This window comes from Dendronephthya gigantea, unplaced genomic scaffold, assembly GCF_004324835.1.
Source record: "Dendronephthya gigantea isolate DGI-Jeju-01 unplaced genomic scaffold, DenGig_1.0 000090F, whole genome shotgun sequence".
Lineage (NCBI taxonomy): Eukaryota > Metazoa > Cnidaria > Anthozoa > Malacalcyonacea > Nephtheidae > Dendronephthya > Dendronephthya gigantea.
Genome location: NW_021163100.1, coordinates 759,088 through 775,922, shown reverse-complemented (window position 1 = coordinate 775,922; position 16,835 = coordinate 759,088). Strand labels below are relative to the sequence as shown.

The 16,835-nt window shown below is 35.8% G+C and overlaps 2 protein-coding genes across 7 annotated transcripts in view; both read right to left on the bottom strand.

Moving 5' to 3' along the window:
- Positions 1–503: 503 nt before the first annotated feature.
- LOC114533420 (IgGFc-binding protein-like) lies at positions 504–4,710 on the bottom strand. The gene is made up of 3 exons (XM_028554932.1): positions 4,698–4,710; positions 576–1,829; positions 504–526 (listed from the first exon to the last, which is right to left on the bottom strand). The coding sequence occupies exons 1-3, from the start codon at positions 4,708–4,710 to the stop codon at positions 504–506; spliced, it is 1,290 nt and encodes a 429-aa protein (XP_028410733.1).
- Positions 4,711–6,951: 2,241 nt separating this feature from the next.
- Positions 6,952–16,835, bottom strand: part of LOC114533436 — a 119,176-nt gene continuing 109,292 nt past the window's right edge. For 4 of the 6 annotated variants that reach the window (XM_028554952.1, XM_028554950.1, XM_028554953.1 and 1 more), the window contains 7 exons: positions 9,786–9,920; positions 9,576–9,707; positions 9,368–9,499; positions 9,159–9,290; positions 8,795–8,827; positions 7,972–8,080; positions 6,953–7,578 (listed from right to left, as the gene is read on the bottom strand). In XM_028554952.1, the coding sequence (XP_028410753.1) occupies positions 7,446–7,578; positions 7,972–8,080; positions 8,795–8,827; positions 9,159–9,290; positions 9,368–9,499; positions 9,576–9,707; positions 9,786–9,920 (806 nt within the window). In that variant the 3' untranslated portion in view covers positions 6,953–7,445. Of the gene's footprint in view, positions 7,579–7,971; positions 8,081–8,794; positions 8,828–9,158; positions 9,291–9,367; positions 9,500–9,575; positions 9,708–9,785; positions 9,921–16,835 lie in introns of all 6 variants that reach the window. The other 2 variants (XM_028554949.1, XM_028554948.1) reach the window with 1 other exon arrangement.

The window sequence follows — 16,835 nt, the reverse complement described above, 5'->3', positions numbered from 1 at the left end:
CTGTCTGTGAATTTTCTTTGTTTTCCATGTGCACAAGGAAGTGAAGATCGATGTAGCAATGCAATTCAATTAAATCGTATAACGAAAGTGTATTTTTAATTAAATATGTCCAGGGCGGTCACTAGAAGAAAAATGTATATTCATATATTCATGTTCGTACAACCGTAGAAACAATAACTAACAAAAGACATCAGTCAGGCATAAGACGAATATATGAATATGCAGCCCCCTCCCCAATGAAGTTTGTAGCGACGGCTCTCAATGTATTTTAGCGGACTAAAAGTGGGCTAGAGCAGTCAGTATGACCTTCAATTTTTTCTGCGCGGTAAAACTCTATTTAACACAAAAATTATGTATGCTCTTGGAAAGTGCTAGGCCAATGCGATCATGAAAATCTCTGAATACATTGAAATAAAATTTAAGAACGAATAATTTATTGAAGGATTTATAAAGAACTACAAACTCATCAGTTCGCTTATGGATAATTTTTCATAAAATATTTCTTACACCAACAAACTTATCATGCCTGAAAAAAAATGAAAAATGAACAGCATTCCATGACTATAGTAACTTACCGTTTGATTTATCGTATAAATTAAAACCACCAGCGTAAGCATAAGAGTGATATTTATTCCACCCAAATACAAGAAGACCAAACTTCACAGACGACGAAGCATGATACACTGTAACCGTACTTTGATCCCACAAACTTATCACAGTCCAAACATAATTTGTTCCATTGATTCTTTCCCATCGTGAGTTATTCAATTTTGTTCTATTCATATACAAACCATCGATATTTTTATGCTGTATTAAAATTGTTATTGAATCGTGATACTCTGTACCAAACCGCGGCAGTGCCACGTGATAATATGAAAGAAACTGACCAACTGATGGAAGAACCATTATTGAAGGTTCCGCATCAATCCCACTAATTTCCTCACCTCTGATGTATTGCACAACTTGGCATGGGTTGCTACACTTGACATATGATGTCAAACTATTTCCAAGTATTAACTCTGTGTAGGTCCCAAGTGACAAAACTTTTGTCCAATGTGAACCTTCAACAATGGTATTATTTTTATAGGCAAAGATTCGAAAAATATCCCCCTGTGATTTATCCATTGTTCCTACTGTTGCCAGAATGTATTCATACCCCCACAGTGAAACAGGTAACAAGGTCGCTTCCAGAAAAGAGTTCCACCCAAAAATATCAGCGCAGCTTACGCTAGATATCACAGACACTGGCTTGCTTGCAATAACAAGTGTTCCAGATAAATCAGATGAACTAGATATATATAGCGCGTCAAGTTTTTCAAGAACTTCAGTTATATATAGTTGTGATGATTTGCCATCATACAGGAGTCCACGATAATGTAAAACAGCATTCTTGTTCGGGAAAACGTTAATCGTATTGTTGTTATGTGCTGATATTACGGCCAAACTTGCGGAAGTACATGATGGATACGAGGCAACCACGTAAACGAAACAAAGGGTGTTAATTGGTAAAGCTAGTTTTCCATCAGTTCCGAAGTTATTGTTTCCACCAAAATTCAAACACGAAACTGAAATATTTCTCGATGATGAAATCTCAATACCTTTTTGTAGGAATGCCCAATTGTTCATTCGCAGAGCAATTGGTAGCTTATATTCAAAAACTCCTTCTTTGTCAATGTGTACCGAAAAATTCCAAGGGTTACCAGTCTGAGTGCTAAAGATCGTGATATTCGTTTCATTAAAAGCAAGAATAGATACACCAATGTAAGCATCGTGACGACTATTGGGCATAAATCCAACAATAAAGTGAGTACCGTAGTTGCTTAAATTACCTGTAAAAAGTAAACATGGAGGCAATCAATTATTAATGACTGTTAATGGTATGAGTTATTTAAAGCTGTTTGCAAGAACAACGAGGAATTTCTTTTTAAACTAATCGGCATACTTGTTCACATTTTTTAGACAAAGCAAATCAGAATGCCTAAATTTTTAATACTTCATGTAAAATGGTAAATAATGTACCTTTTCTCAGGAAGTAGTAATAATCTATGTATTATGATTATAATTAGGTTACTGAAAACGTAAAAGAAACTCGAAACCTAAGCTCAAACGTGAGCTAGAACTAAAGCAAGGAACAAAAAGTATATTGGTTGATGCTCTATTGCTGCTCTATGGTTTACGTTGCTTATCGAAAATTTATAAACATTGTAATATGTATATTTGTTAAAATCGTTGATACTAGCTATATTTTCGCACATACAATATACACTTTATTGTGATAAATGACATTGCATCAAATTAAAATGAAACTAGGAAATCGGATAACAAAATAAGTAAATATCTTAAGGTCTGTTCACACGATGCAATTGGAGCCAATTCACTTCTTTGGCTTCAGCTGTTAGTTTGAAAAGCGTTTAATTAAACGCGGCGGATAAAAGTTGTATATATCATTGTCTGCCTGTATATAGTTTAATGGTCAATGAATGTGGATCTCTAATGCATAAGATGAAGCTAGACTCAGTCATTTAAAGTTATATATTATACTGTATATGAAAGCATTTTTTAAACTTTGGCTTAATATCCACCGTTAATGCAAAAGCCTTTTGAATGACCGCCCACTGACGTATAGAAATGCTGAATGCAGTCTCTTATTACTAATATAAAGCAATATGTACTGGCTTCAATTTATTCACTGCTCCATAATATACATTTCAAAAAACACGATAATAAAACATGTATCAGAAGTGAATTGGTTGGTGAAATGGTCGTGTGAACAGACACACAATTGCATGAATTTCGTGAAATTATGTTAATTGGAATTGCATAGAATGAATGTACGGTGGTCATTTAATATACACACCTGAGTCTTTGCATCGTCACTACATAGAATGAAGTTGTGCAAACTTAACTACAATAATATAATACCTACTACGATAATATAATATCTATTGCTCATACGATTGTATTAGGTACAACAGAAACTTCGATTGTATACTTTTCCACTTATGGCGTCTGTTCTATGAAAGGAATGCTATTTAATTCATGGCTCGTCCAGCTTCAATTCAACTCTCCCCCGACAAAACGGAATATGGCAGAGCGTGAAGCAATCCTTACCTTCGGGTTTCCATTCCTGATGAATATCAGCGGAAAAACAAGAAGAAGCGAAGATTATACAAAGAAATACACGCAACTTCATTAACTGCACAAACAATCGCACTGATAAATCCATTGTCTCAAATACCGTATACAGCCTTAATGGTAAAAGCTAGACGGTGTGATATACACTTGTTCGTTATATGCAGTAAACAGCTTTAAGGCAATGGTAAATACTTATCGTTGAAAATCAATTAAATAATAGTCCTTCCTTGCTAAAATAAATGGTGATTTCCTTGCCCAAAATGATTATTGGTAAATAATCATAGTAACAAATGACTTAAAGCGTACGTGCGGTCAATATTGCATTAAATATATCACAATTTGATTGATCAAGCGTTTTGTTGTGTACTCGAAAAGTTGATTTACAAGAGAATCTAATATACTGGAATCACGACACGACGATTTTAAGACAAAAGGCAAACTAATTAGATTGTTATATTGGAATGCATGCACCACATGCATGCAAGGCATTCTGTCACATGTTCAAATAGCTAGAGATCTTCAAGGACAGAATTCCAGGAAGCTTTATATTAAATTTGAATTTGTGTGGACTAGGCATTCGATGCATGTATTTCAGTTCGGAATAAAGTCAACTATTCGATACAACCTAGGAATCATCTCCTTGCATTCCGAATTGGATTTACATACCAAACATAACATAATGCTCACATGCTGCTTTTAACTTTAATTACTTTCACTTTACGTTAAATCATGCACTACATGGTTATTTACAAAACGGTACTGATCACGCAGAATCCATAAAAACCATGTTTCCTCTGAATTGATCTTTTCAAATATTTTCAACAACACATGCGGTTTAGTGTCTATCACATTACACTTCTCCGATCTCCTCGACAATTACTTCGGACAAAAAATGCATAAAAATTATTAATTTTCCCCATGTTTTGGGCAAAGGGAGTTAATTTGCTCTCTTTGTCCGCGGAAAATCTCCGAATTTTATTAAGTGGGATGGGGGCATCTTACTTAGAACTAAAACACTCGCAGAATTTACACGCCGTTATACATCCGGGGTGTAGTGCGCGTATTTTTCGTTTGTCACGTTTAGAGGTGACATAACCAGTTTCAAAAATTTCCCACCTATGGTCTTTGGTTCGTATATAAAACGAAATTAACGTTCGATATCAGGATATACAAACGAAAACACTTGAAAGACATATTTAGATAAGTAAAATTAATTTTAATCTACTTTAATGTTTAGGCTATAATTTAAAAATATTTGCTTTTATAATGGTCTTTCGCGGCTTATTTACTTGTCTTCTTTGTGTGTACTTTTATCAATCTGAATTTAGTCCATATAATAAATAGAATATTACACGGTTTGCTCTGAGATATGCATGGGCTCTATGTTCTCGTGTCAAAAACAATTTCCCACTCGTTCGCTGCGCCCACTCGTAAGATATTGATTTTGCTACTCGAACATAGAATCCATATCTACTCAAAACCGCGTGTAATATCCTATAATTATTTCATCATCACACGATAGAACACTGGATAATTATGGTACCATATGAAACCACCCTTACCTTCTGGTTCCATTATTGAAGAAATTATTAATCAGCAGCAAAACAAGAGGAAGCGAAGATTATACCAATAAATCAATGAGACTTCATTGAGTGCACAAACGCTAGCATGGATAAAGCCATTGTCTGAATGCTAGACTGCCTATGAGACCGCCTTCCCAGTAAAAGCGGGCGTGTTTCGCTTCTTTGTATTTACAGTAGACAACTTTGTGGAAATTGTCAACTGGAAAACCAAACAAATAAAAAAAGTCTGGTCCTAAAATGAAGGTGACTTCCTGACTGTACATGGGGTATAAAAAAGAAGACCTTTATAAATTAAACTATTGTTTTAATTTTAATGCCCCGTGACTATGCCCAGCCCTTGAATGGGTAAAAATAATGTCAGCTTTGTGCATATATTACATATCTTTGTCACAAGCATGCACAAAAGCCTTTCTGCCCCTGGGAATTTGACAAAACTTCTAAAAGCACAATAATGCATGCATGGCAAAGAAAAGTTTTTATCGTCCTGACTTATATCCAGACGTAAAAAATACGTACGAACAAAACACGTTTTGAGAAAGGTTCGTCATCGAAATCCATCGGGGAAAAGTACAACCTTGGACAACGCCGGTGCCAAATTAATATGCAGTTAATACTCGTACCATGGATTAGATTTTAATCGATTGTGCATTTTGTGCACCTGTCGGTGCACAATTGGTCAAGCATCTAAAGTGCACCTCTAGGAATTGAAAATGGCTCTTAATCCTTCATTTACAATGCTAAAAGTCGTTTTACTGGAACTACGTATGGTGCAAACCAGAACAATATTAATATTCTTGCATATTTAAGTGGTTGCGGTTTTTTTGAGACACCCTGTAGTTAATGACTTTGAAAACTCTTAAAATGCGATCAATTCCTCATTTACAGGCAAATGAGCATAAAAATTATATATATTCGCATATTTTTTACAAATTTAAATAATTTTAATGCCTTTCCCTGCGCTGGGCGCGCACGTGGGGGAACTATTCACTCGTGCACCACATTGACCGATAATAATTTATAATGTTGTGGAAATTTTGACAGCTTTTGTTGCAAAGGTGTGTTCTCTAAGGCCTAGGTTATACGTCGAATTTTAGTCGCGTCGAATGCAATTCGAACGATAGATAATGAAATGGTAATGAGGTTGGTCATCCTACTATCTATTGTTTGGATTGCATTCGACGCGACCAAAATGTGACGTATAACCAAGGCCTAAAGGCGATTCGTAATGACGTACGCTCCGCCCGCGCGGGTGAAGCGCGCTTTGTTTTTCCGTGCGGTCACGGTCGCATGGGCAGATTTTCAAAAGCCGCTTCGCCCGCGCGAGTGAAGCGGACGGGAATGGAGAATAGCCTTAAGTTCGCTGTTCTGATAGCGTTCCTAGGTGATATGGTATGTGTAATTTCCGTATAGCAGTCACGTCCGGAACTGTCTGTAGGGGGAGTGTGAACAAAAAATTGTCAAAAACCACTCATGGGTGCCAAAAAATTTCACTTCAGAGCTGGTTGGTAAAGACTCTTGCTTTACTTAAGCCGATTTTTTTCAAGCGACATTTTTCGCGCGAAGCGACTTCATTCCTTTCTATTTCAGCAATTTGTCCCAGATGATCGCAGTTAAGAGCTCTGAAATAGAAGTAAGAGTGAAATATAACAATTTTATCTATTTGTTTTATATGATAAAATCGAAAAAAATTCCGAAATCAAACAGGCGACATATCACGCGTGCATGAGCTATAAGATTGACGAAATGGTGTTGGCTAGCTTAAGACACGTGCTAAAAAGTGATTGGCTGACAAAATAAAACAAGAAATTACTGATTAAATTCGTTAAAATTATCTGTCAGGTCACTTCGTGCGTCTGTGCTCTTATAGATCATGGCTCTCGACCAATGAAATTGCTTGAATTCTTAACGTTATTATATAATTGTTAATTATTTTTTCAGTGTTAATCGAACTAAGTGGCGTCGGCAGCATCGCTAAGTGGTTTAATTTTTATATTACTATCTACTATATTAAATTTTATAGTCGTGTTTGTTTATAATTGGGCTGTATTTGTATTAGATTGTGTAGTTGGTTGATAACATAAAAACAATTTTGAATTGAGCAACACTGATCAAAATAATGAACTAAAAAATGAACCTCATGAGCCCACACAATTCTTACCGGCCAGCATATTTGGCCATATATGATTATATTTTAATCCCATGGCCATGCCACATTTATGGGAATTGCAATTATATAGGGTTGCTATATTCTGTAAAGATATCGGTATACTTTTTATTAAACCAGAAATTAATTATTACAAAAATTACAAAACCGTTGAAAGTGAATATGAATATTTCGAACTATAGCATTATAATTCTTTAAGATCTAAATTTAGAAACAACAAGTAAAAGAGTGAATGTGCGTGCGTCAAAATATACTAGTGAAATACCGCGTAAAAAGTCATTAATTATGGTGATTAATTATAAATCAGCCCGTGCCTGTCAACTAACTTACTCTGTTTAGAGGGATGATTGCATGATTCAAAACAATTGAAAATAAGTCATAATACATCTTGGATTTTTTTAAAGGAGAGATGAAGTATCGCAAAGTGTTTTGAGCAATACTACGTTACACAGAAATCGAAAATAATGCCTAAGGGCCGTTTAAAAGAAAGGCAGCATAGTTGACAGCCATGCAGGCCAGTTACAAGTACAAGAAAAGCTTTAAATTTGCTAATAATAATAATATCATGATATATAATCAGTTTGGTAGTATTCTTTCATGACTGGATGTTCTTTGTACTTCGGAGTTGCTATTGAAGCCACCTTTATCGTTCGTATATCATATTCTTCTGGCAAAGATTCCACCGACTTTAAAATTCTAACAATGAAACAAAATATTAGGGGTGAAATGAATAGTAAGGATAAAAATATAATAGGGATGAGAGAATAGATCACATAACGACAAACTTTGGCTTGATAATTCTTCATATCATGTTCAACCTGGATTATTGTTAATTCAATAATTCAATAACGTTTCAGATTTTCAATCCAAGGTTTTAAAAACAAGTTGCATGAAATTCGTATAAGCAATTGTTGTACCGCAACGTCTGATGAACATGACTTGTACCACAAGGATTACGTATACATGAAAAGAAATATTCTCAGAATTGTTTTCAGAAACGCGCCGGCTTCAAGACAACCACGAAAGGCTCAGAAACAATCGGAAAAAGGTCACAGTCGTTTAGCAATCACAACAAAATATACGACTTACGTAAAACATGCGGTAATCATAAGAATAAACATAGCAAAGAAGCATATTCCAAGATAAACAATGATCGCGATGATGATTGATTTGACCAGCTCAAGATCCTCTTCATTCACTAAAACAAAAAGTACTCTGTTTTGACGCATTTTAACCATGCGACAATAGACCTTTCTTATAATGACGTCAAACGCGGAAAGTCTGATGTTACACGAAATTTAATTGGCTCCACAAAACTATCGAGCCAATCAAACTTCGTGTAACATCAGACTTTGACGTCATTATGAAAAAGTTCTATTTAAGTTTCGTCACCCTCATGCAAGGAAAGGCGTCGGTATGAAGCACCGTTGATGTAAATACTGTACTTCAGAGGGGAAAAAAGATTGCAAAATAAACACACTTCCCCTCTTAATATTATCATGATCTAATTCAGTGAAGAGTAGTTATAATTATAATCAATTGTTTTGGGCTCTGGTTTGTACATCTTTTGAATGGAATATTGCGCTTTGGTCGGTTGTAGGAAGGCTGGATAGCGCTATCCACCGGATAGTGATTTTTTCAACCGCTCTTAAAATGCTTGAAAAGCAATAACATTTCAGCCTTGGAAACAACAATTATTACAGAGGATCCTCAATTTAGGAGTAGTAAGATTTAAACAAAGTTATTGCTAACAACTGACGATTTTGAAGCGATTTAAAAAAGCACTATCCGGTGGATAGCGCTATCCGGCTTTCATACAACCGGCCCCAGGCCTATAACTAGCTGCTGACTAAATGAATTTAGACTTGGTTATTAAGTATATCAAATACAAAATAAGTATAAGCAAACATACCGAAGTACATTGGTGGATGGGCTGATGATGCAGCTGTAAAAGAAGTGTATATGATTATATAATTACTATTTGATGATGTACAAACGTATGCAATGTATACATTGTCTAATGAACTTGTTAAACGAAACTTTAAAACCTCAAACCCCCTATAGAATTAGGTGCATATCGAGGTCGTGATAAATAGGGGATTGCATATGCACTAGTCACAAATCCAGGTATTTTTTAATTTTCTTTGAAAGCGCAAACGCTCTCAAATATATCAATATCGAACCCCCTGAATTATCGCACGTATAACAGTCATCACCTATTTGAAAACATGCAGTGTCAGATTCACATCTCTGTAACCTAAAATCTCTGACAATACCTGTGCAATTTGGTGGAGGTCCTTCATAACCAGTGTTACATTCACATCTATACGAACCGTCTGTATTTATACATTTTGCTTCAGTTCCACAGTCAACACGAGTATTTGATGAAGAATCACATTCATCGTAATCTACCGCGAGTCAATTAAATGAACGTATAGTTATAGTCATGATACCAATAAAAGAACATGAGATATCTCACAATACCCTGTGCAACTAGGTGGAGTTCCTTTGTATCCAGTATCACATTCACATCTATATGAACCCTCTGTATTTATACATTTTGCACTATTACCACAGTCAACACGAGTATTTGATGAAGAATCACATTCATCGTAATCTACCGCGAGTCAATTAAATGAACGTATAGTTATAGTCATGATACCAATAAAAGAACATGAGATATCTCACAATACCTGTGCAACTAGGAGGAATTCCTTTGTATCCAGTATCACATTCACATCTATATGAACCCTCTGTATTTATACATTTTGCACTACTACCACAGTCAACACGGGTAGTCGATGAAGAGTCACATTCATCGTAATCTATGTATTGGAGTCAATTACATTTGCGTAGTTAGTTTTGATCATTACAAAATACCATGAAAACATCTCCCATAATACCTTTGCAATTAGGTGCAGTTCCTTCAAAGCCAGCGTCACATTCACATCTGTATGAACCATCTTCGTTTATACATTTTCCCCCTCTGCCACAGATGACAGCATCGATACCCGATGTAGAGTTGCATTCATTGTAATCTATATAATTTGGAGGCAGTTATATTTATTGGTTTGTTATTAATAAAGGTGGAATTATTGTTTCGTCAAAATAATTGAAAAGAAAGGAAATTAAAGGACATTGGCAACATATTTTTTTATTGCTTACATCTAACATATATATCTGCGAAATACTTAATTTGTCGTTACGGGCTTTTCAAAGCGTTTAATTGTGAAGAAACGTTGTTGGAAAGTCTTCCTAAATTTATTAGACATCCGCCATCTTGAAAGGCTTCCAATATGTTAATTTATGCATGAAATATTTCGTGACGTCATGTGCAGGTAAACAAATATACCGGCCTGTATTAATATATGTGCCCAAAGCATTTTATGAGTAAAAATTTAGATGTAGTAAAGTTTAATATTGAGTTTACCGCGAAGCAAGTAAAATGTATTCAACAGCAAAAGTTTTCTGCCGCATTGATGCGATAAACGCAAACGTTGGGTCGTAAAGCAATGATTTCTGGCTGCTTTATAAAAATGTCATACGCGCGAATCGAGAATACATTTTGCAACGCGCTGAAGTTTAGCAAATAAGATGTTTTTAACAAAATGCTACTCTTAGACAGAATGAGAATAAGAATGCTAAAAGACACATTTAATTACTCTTGCCGACGACACCTTACATAGGGCGGCATGGCTTCATCTAAGAAAATTGGAAAGATCAAAACGACCTAGCACGGCTACGAGAGAGACAAATCAGTGTGTTGACATATCACATTTCACCAAATGCACTCGTCTTATAAATCATAAAACCATCTTATAGGATGAATATATATTAAAGAATATAACTATAATCCAATCTTAATCTCGTCTGATACCGAAAACAGCACTATCATTCTGAAAAAGGACGCGCATTTGGTTAAAATTTGGCAAAATGCATGCTGACCGTGGCGTCGTATTTATCATTTTCCGCAAGTTGTTTTTGCAGCTGACGCGCGGCAAAGAACAAAGCGGGCAAACGGCGCACCTCGTGTAAACGCCACACATGTTACTTCCCTACCATAGTCATATACTTCAGTCTTGGCTGAACTGTCTAGCAAAATATGTATTGCCCAGTTTACGGGTGTAATAGTAGCAGTAAAACAGATAGTGGTATCCATTTTTTTTCGTTTCCGAGTGGAAAATCAGTCGACCAGCAATACAGAAGAAAGGCGTGGATAGAATTTTGTAAACGGAAATCTTTTTCACCATCTTCGTGCACTAGAATATGTTCTCTGCACTTTAACGAAGATGCGTATGAACCAGGAAATTCACCACAATTCCTTCAGAGAATAGAATGCAAAGAAAAGTTTTCGGTTCGTTTAAAAAGAGATGCATTGCCAACATTAAACAAGCCCTTAGCAGATTCCAACCAACCGAAAAGCATTAAGACGAGAGAACATACCTTGAGAAGACAACGAAAAAAGGTATATTTTATAACTGCTAAACGGATTTTGAAAATGAAATATTTTCTCTCTAATCTACATTGCATGTTTATTAGGGGATTTTGGAGATGTGTTCGGAGGGACAACCTTCAACCTCAAAGGAGCAGGCGTCTACATCCGACGAACAAAGCGGTGAAGAATTAGACGTCCAGCAACGTGAACAAGAAGATGCCCCAATATCTATGACATGCACGGCTTCAACACAGACCACCGAAGCGCTCAATCCTCCACATACCTCTTCCAAGTCCACACAAACAACCATCATGTCGAACTCAGTTAAAACTCAAACCGTCATGGACGCGACTTCAACATTCTTTCAAACTACAACTAAACCACAAATGATATCGACTCCAACACAAACCATTTCGGACGCATCATCGACAACCTTAAATATACAACCTAACCAGGAGAGCCTCCAAAACCAGGCACAACTGGATGAAGCTACTCAGTTGAAGTCGACATATGACACGATAGAAACCAGCGTCCACCCCGAGGAATACAGCAGCTGTATCAGTGAAGTTTCCTCAAAAGAAGAAGAGTACGTACCAGGCAAGGAAACATCGAATGAAACGGAGAGCACGGACGAAGAAGAACCAGACCAGAGGCGTGTTTTACTGAGACCGGGGAAATTACCAGAAGAACAGATTAAATTGATCGTGTTCGAAGATTCCATCATGCAAGTGTTTGGTAAATGCTGGAAATGTGGTGCTAATTGTACCGTTGCCATCGAAAGCCAGATAGGATCATTTTGCAATGTTATTAGCTCTTGTTGCGTGGAGGAAAACCATATACAAAAGTGGACGACAGGCCCAACAAACAATTGTATGCCCATATTTCACCTTTTATTGGCTTCTGGTATCCTTGCTACAGGGTTGGAATCATCCAAAGTTCTTAGACTGTTTTCTGCTTTGAGGATTCCTAACGTAAAGCAACGAGAATTGTCAAATATATTGAAATGTTATGTCATTCCATCAGTTTTAAAGTTTGGAAAAAGGAACAAACTTCGAAGCTGAAAGAGGTCGAAGGAAGATCGATTGTAATTGCTTCAGATATGCGTGTCGATAGCCCTGGACACACCGGTCTTCTTGGATCGGGCAGTACAATGGATGTTGACAGAAACGTCATATTGGATACACAAGTCATTAAGGTACTGAAAAGTTCAAAATTTATAAATTGTTAGCCTGACAGTGTTACAAAAATAACAGTGATATAATTTTCTTCTATGGTTTCCTATTTTAACAGTCCACGGAAGTGAAAAACTCCAATGCGATGGAGTTGGAATCGTTGAAACGCCAATTAAAATGTTTAGAAGATAATAATGTCAAAGTGTCAAAGTTGGTAACGGATCGACATCTTCAAACAGCAAGCTACATGGCGAATGAAAAGCCAGAGATTGAACATTCTTATGATGTGTGGCATGTAGCGAAAGGTGCAAAACCGATTCTCTTTTTTAGTTAGACCATACGGAAAGACCTTCTAATTATTTCCTTATTGCAATAATGTTCCAAAATCATTTTTAGGGGAAAAGAAAAAATTGACAAAGGTTGCCAAAAAGAAAAAATTCCAAAAAATTCAACCATGGATTGCTGTAAGTTACAATGACCAATTAAATACACAGGATATATTTAATAATATTAAAATCAAGTTCATACTTTCAAGTCACTACAAAGGCAGATCAACATGTATACAAAAAACTTATTATTATAAACATTATTTAATGCCATTATTTTAACTCATCTTACTGTATTTGTACTGCAGTCTATTATTAACCATATATATTGGGTTGGCAACTCAAGCACAAATGCTGATGAAAGAGAGGAGAAATGGCTCAGCTTACTTAACCATATTGTCAACATACATGAACATCCCGAAAACAAATTGTTTACAAAATGTCTTCACGAAACATTGGAAAGAGATTGGCTTAAAACAGGTTTGGGGAAATTTTAAGATACTTAATTCATTTGGTGTTTGGTAAGCAATATAGTTTTTTACCAACTTTGTGGAGTTGTGTCTATAGATATGCACTCATCATGGTGTTGTCAGTGGTAAGAGAAAGAAATATGGTATAAATGGTATATTGCTTTCACATTATAGGTTCTGCCCCATATAAAAAGCTTACTGAGATGATGACCAGGCCCCGCCTAATTGCAGCAATTCGTAAGCTTTCACAGTATCATCAGACATCAGGATTAGAGTCAAAACACTCCATTGATAACTTGCTTGCATCCAAAAACACATATTTTTCCTATCATTCACTAACTGCAAGGTACGTTTTTCTGACTGGCTCCCTGATGCCTGCACAGCATAAGCAATAGTTTGCTCTCATGCATAGTTTACTCTTATCCATGTGTCATTAATTATTTTGATAGGTTATACTGTTCCAATTTACACTACAACGAGAACAGCATTAGAAAACAAGCCAAAACTGCTGCTGGGGAGCTAAGATGGAGTATTGCTTACCCAAAGGCATTTAAGGGAGAAAAGGCTGTTGCCAAACCACTCAAAGAAAAACCAACCTATGGTGAGTATCATATATATAATTCCATACAACATGCATGCAGGTTGAGTATGATAAAATGCTAATTTAATTGAAATTCTTGTTACAGAATATGTGAACACAATTTTGAGTGAAGTTGTTACATTGCGTTCAAAGTTTCCTACTTTGAAAAAAGCCAAAGTTCATGCCAATGAAGTTCTTCCTCCTGAACCACCATCATTAGTTGAGAAGTACTTGGCAGGAGCAGAGCGACCATTGAAAGAACAGGTTGTAGCCAGAAGAAAGTCCCGGTTTAGCAAACCAGCAGTCCCTCAAGATACTCATTCATCTGTTCAAAATAGAGAACAAGAATTAAACAGGCCAAAATGTGTATGCAAAGGGAAATGTGCAACTAAAAAGTGCAATTGCAAGGCTATAAAAAAATTTTGCATTCATGACTGTAAATGTAAACAAGAAAAGTGTATCAATAGGTCTTGATTGACTACGAAATGTGAATTATATCAGTTTGGATAGAAACAGTTCATGTTATAGTAGAATTTTAGTTTCTCTGCCTATATTCAGTACCAGGTATGTTTCATCCAAAAATTAAGCAAATTAAGGCAATTTATAAAAGCAATCAAATTGAAATGGATTTTTTTGCTTATGTTTATGAATAAATTTCTGGTAATCACATTTATCAATTGACAAGATTGGCAAAATTTATTTAGAAATGTTTTTATATTATATGCGGGTATCATTGTAAAGTATATATATAGGGATATACTATTTTCAAGATTGTAATTCTCCAAATATTAAATACGTGATTTTTCTGAAATTATATAAACTGGCATTAAAAAGTTCTAATTTTCAACGTGAGATAAAAATTCTAACCTTTTACATGTTTTCGAATATTTAAAATGAGTGTAAAGTCCTTCGGGCGATGCAAATTGTTCTCGTATTTTCAAATAGACGCAAGCAGGAAAAGGCCTTCGATTCTTTCTGCCTAAAATCTGGAATATCCAGCGGGAACATCGTTGGTACGATACAAGTCGATACAGCTTATGAGTTCTTTCCAAATCTTCGTCGTCAACTGGCCAGTTTTCTTCAAGATAACGACAGACATCGATCTTTAGAACTCCTTCAGCGAGCATGTTATTAATAAAATCACTATGCGCTGTCAAACACTTTTCGCCAAGCGTTTCAACTTCGTTAAGTAGGGCATCATCTCATTATACTCCAATGCCTTCTCATGGCAACAAAAACTTTCGATAGTTTTCGACATAAAGTTACAATTGCCACACTTGCACCAATCAAGAGACTCTAAGCGCCAAGCATTTTGTTCTTCGAATATATGGTCGTGTTCTTCGTCAGAAGATAGCGATTCACTATCAACGTCCGAATCGCTATACTCGCTTAAATTTTGGGACTTTTCGCCAATTTCTGGCTCATGCTGGTACGGTAAAACTTCATCAACCTGGTTTTTATGAATAGTTTCCATTACAATAAAGAAACTTTCGGACTTTAAGTCTTTAACACCCAGACAACAAGTTCATCTATATAAACATGTGCTGTTGCTTTGCTCTTACCTGCAGATGACGTCACGACGGTCAAGTTGCGCAATATATAATTTTTGTGAATCTGGGCCAAGATGGCGGCTGATAAACGCAGTCCCGGTAAAGAAAAATGGGTATAAATCGAAAACAGTAATATTTGGTGGTCGAATAATAGCATATTCATGGTCAGCTCATTAAATATGTTTAGAATAAGCAATAAAAAAATCTGTTGCCAATGTCCTTTAAGTTAAATCGTTACAGGAAACATGCATCTCTGGCGTGTTGAAAATATTTTTAAAATGAAATAAATGCAGTTGCAACCGAAGATGTGCCATATTTTGGTGGCATGGGGGGGGGGGGGGGGGGGCTAACATCGCAAAGTTTTCGGCAAAAAGAAAAATTATCGCTTGCACTTGGAATTCTTAGTAAAAAGTCAACAGTTTAAATTGAGCAGTTATAAATTCTGAAATTCACTGAAATGTCGATAGACGCAATATAATGGCAGCACTCTTTCTAAAATACTCAGGGGACTTATTATCTAAAATATTGGGGGGGGGGCACCATTTACCATACAGGTCAAATTCATTGAAATTTACTGCAGCACAATTGAAATTGAGCACATTTTGGCTCAACATTTGTTGGAGTGTCTGTTTCTCTTATAATTAAATTAGTGCATGTAACGATATGAAATGCCTAATATGCTGTATTTTTACAAATGAATAGTTCTGTGTAAAAAAGAATTGAAAAAATGTGTATTAATGGCATAATTGCACGTCGCACAAATCGCATAATTGATGATGAACAGTCACTAACTTGTAGACTTCATTCTACTTGTTTCAATAAGTACTATTTAAAATACGAGCGACCGATCTGTATGGGTTTTTACAATGGCGAGTGCGTAGCACGAGAATTATTTTATGGAGAATTACAGATGTATGCATGTGACCAAAATACTACGCAATGATTGTAAGTTAGATCATTAATTATTCATGATTTCACAAGGTGAATTAAAAACTGGTCATATCATTACAGAAGTTATCGATTCAATTTCATATCATTTTTCAGGCATGTGTAAGTTCATTGGCGTCATTCGAACGTTACTTTCTTTCCAAGAAACAAGCTGGCATAACAGAATAAAATTATATGAATATGGTCAACTCAATTAACGTTCGATTGACGCACATGTGCAAGGCTATAAAGTGGCTCACAAACCTGTGGAGGGACAATAGTTGTTATTTAACAGTAGAAATTCTAGTTTATTTTGTGTGATCGAAAAGAACGAAATACCTTTTCACTAATGTAAAAATAAAATAATAATATTCGCCATTTTAGCGTATAATCTAATCTAATGGTCAACTAATGTATTTGATCGACCCTGTATAGAGACAAGAGAGGAAAGAGAATAGTTTTATATAATTATAGAGGTTATGAAGAGTAGTGA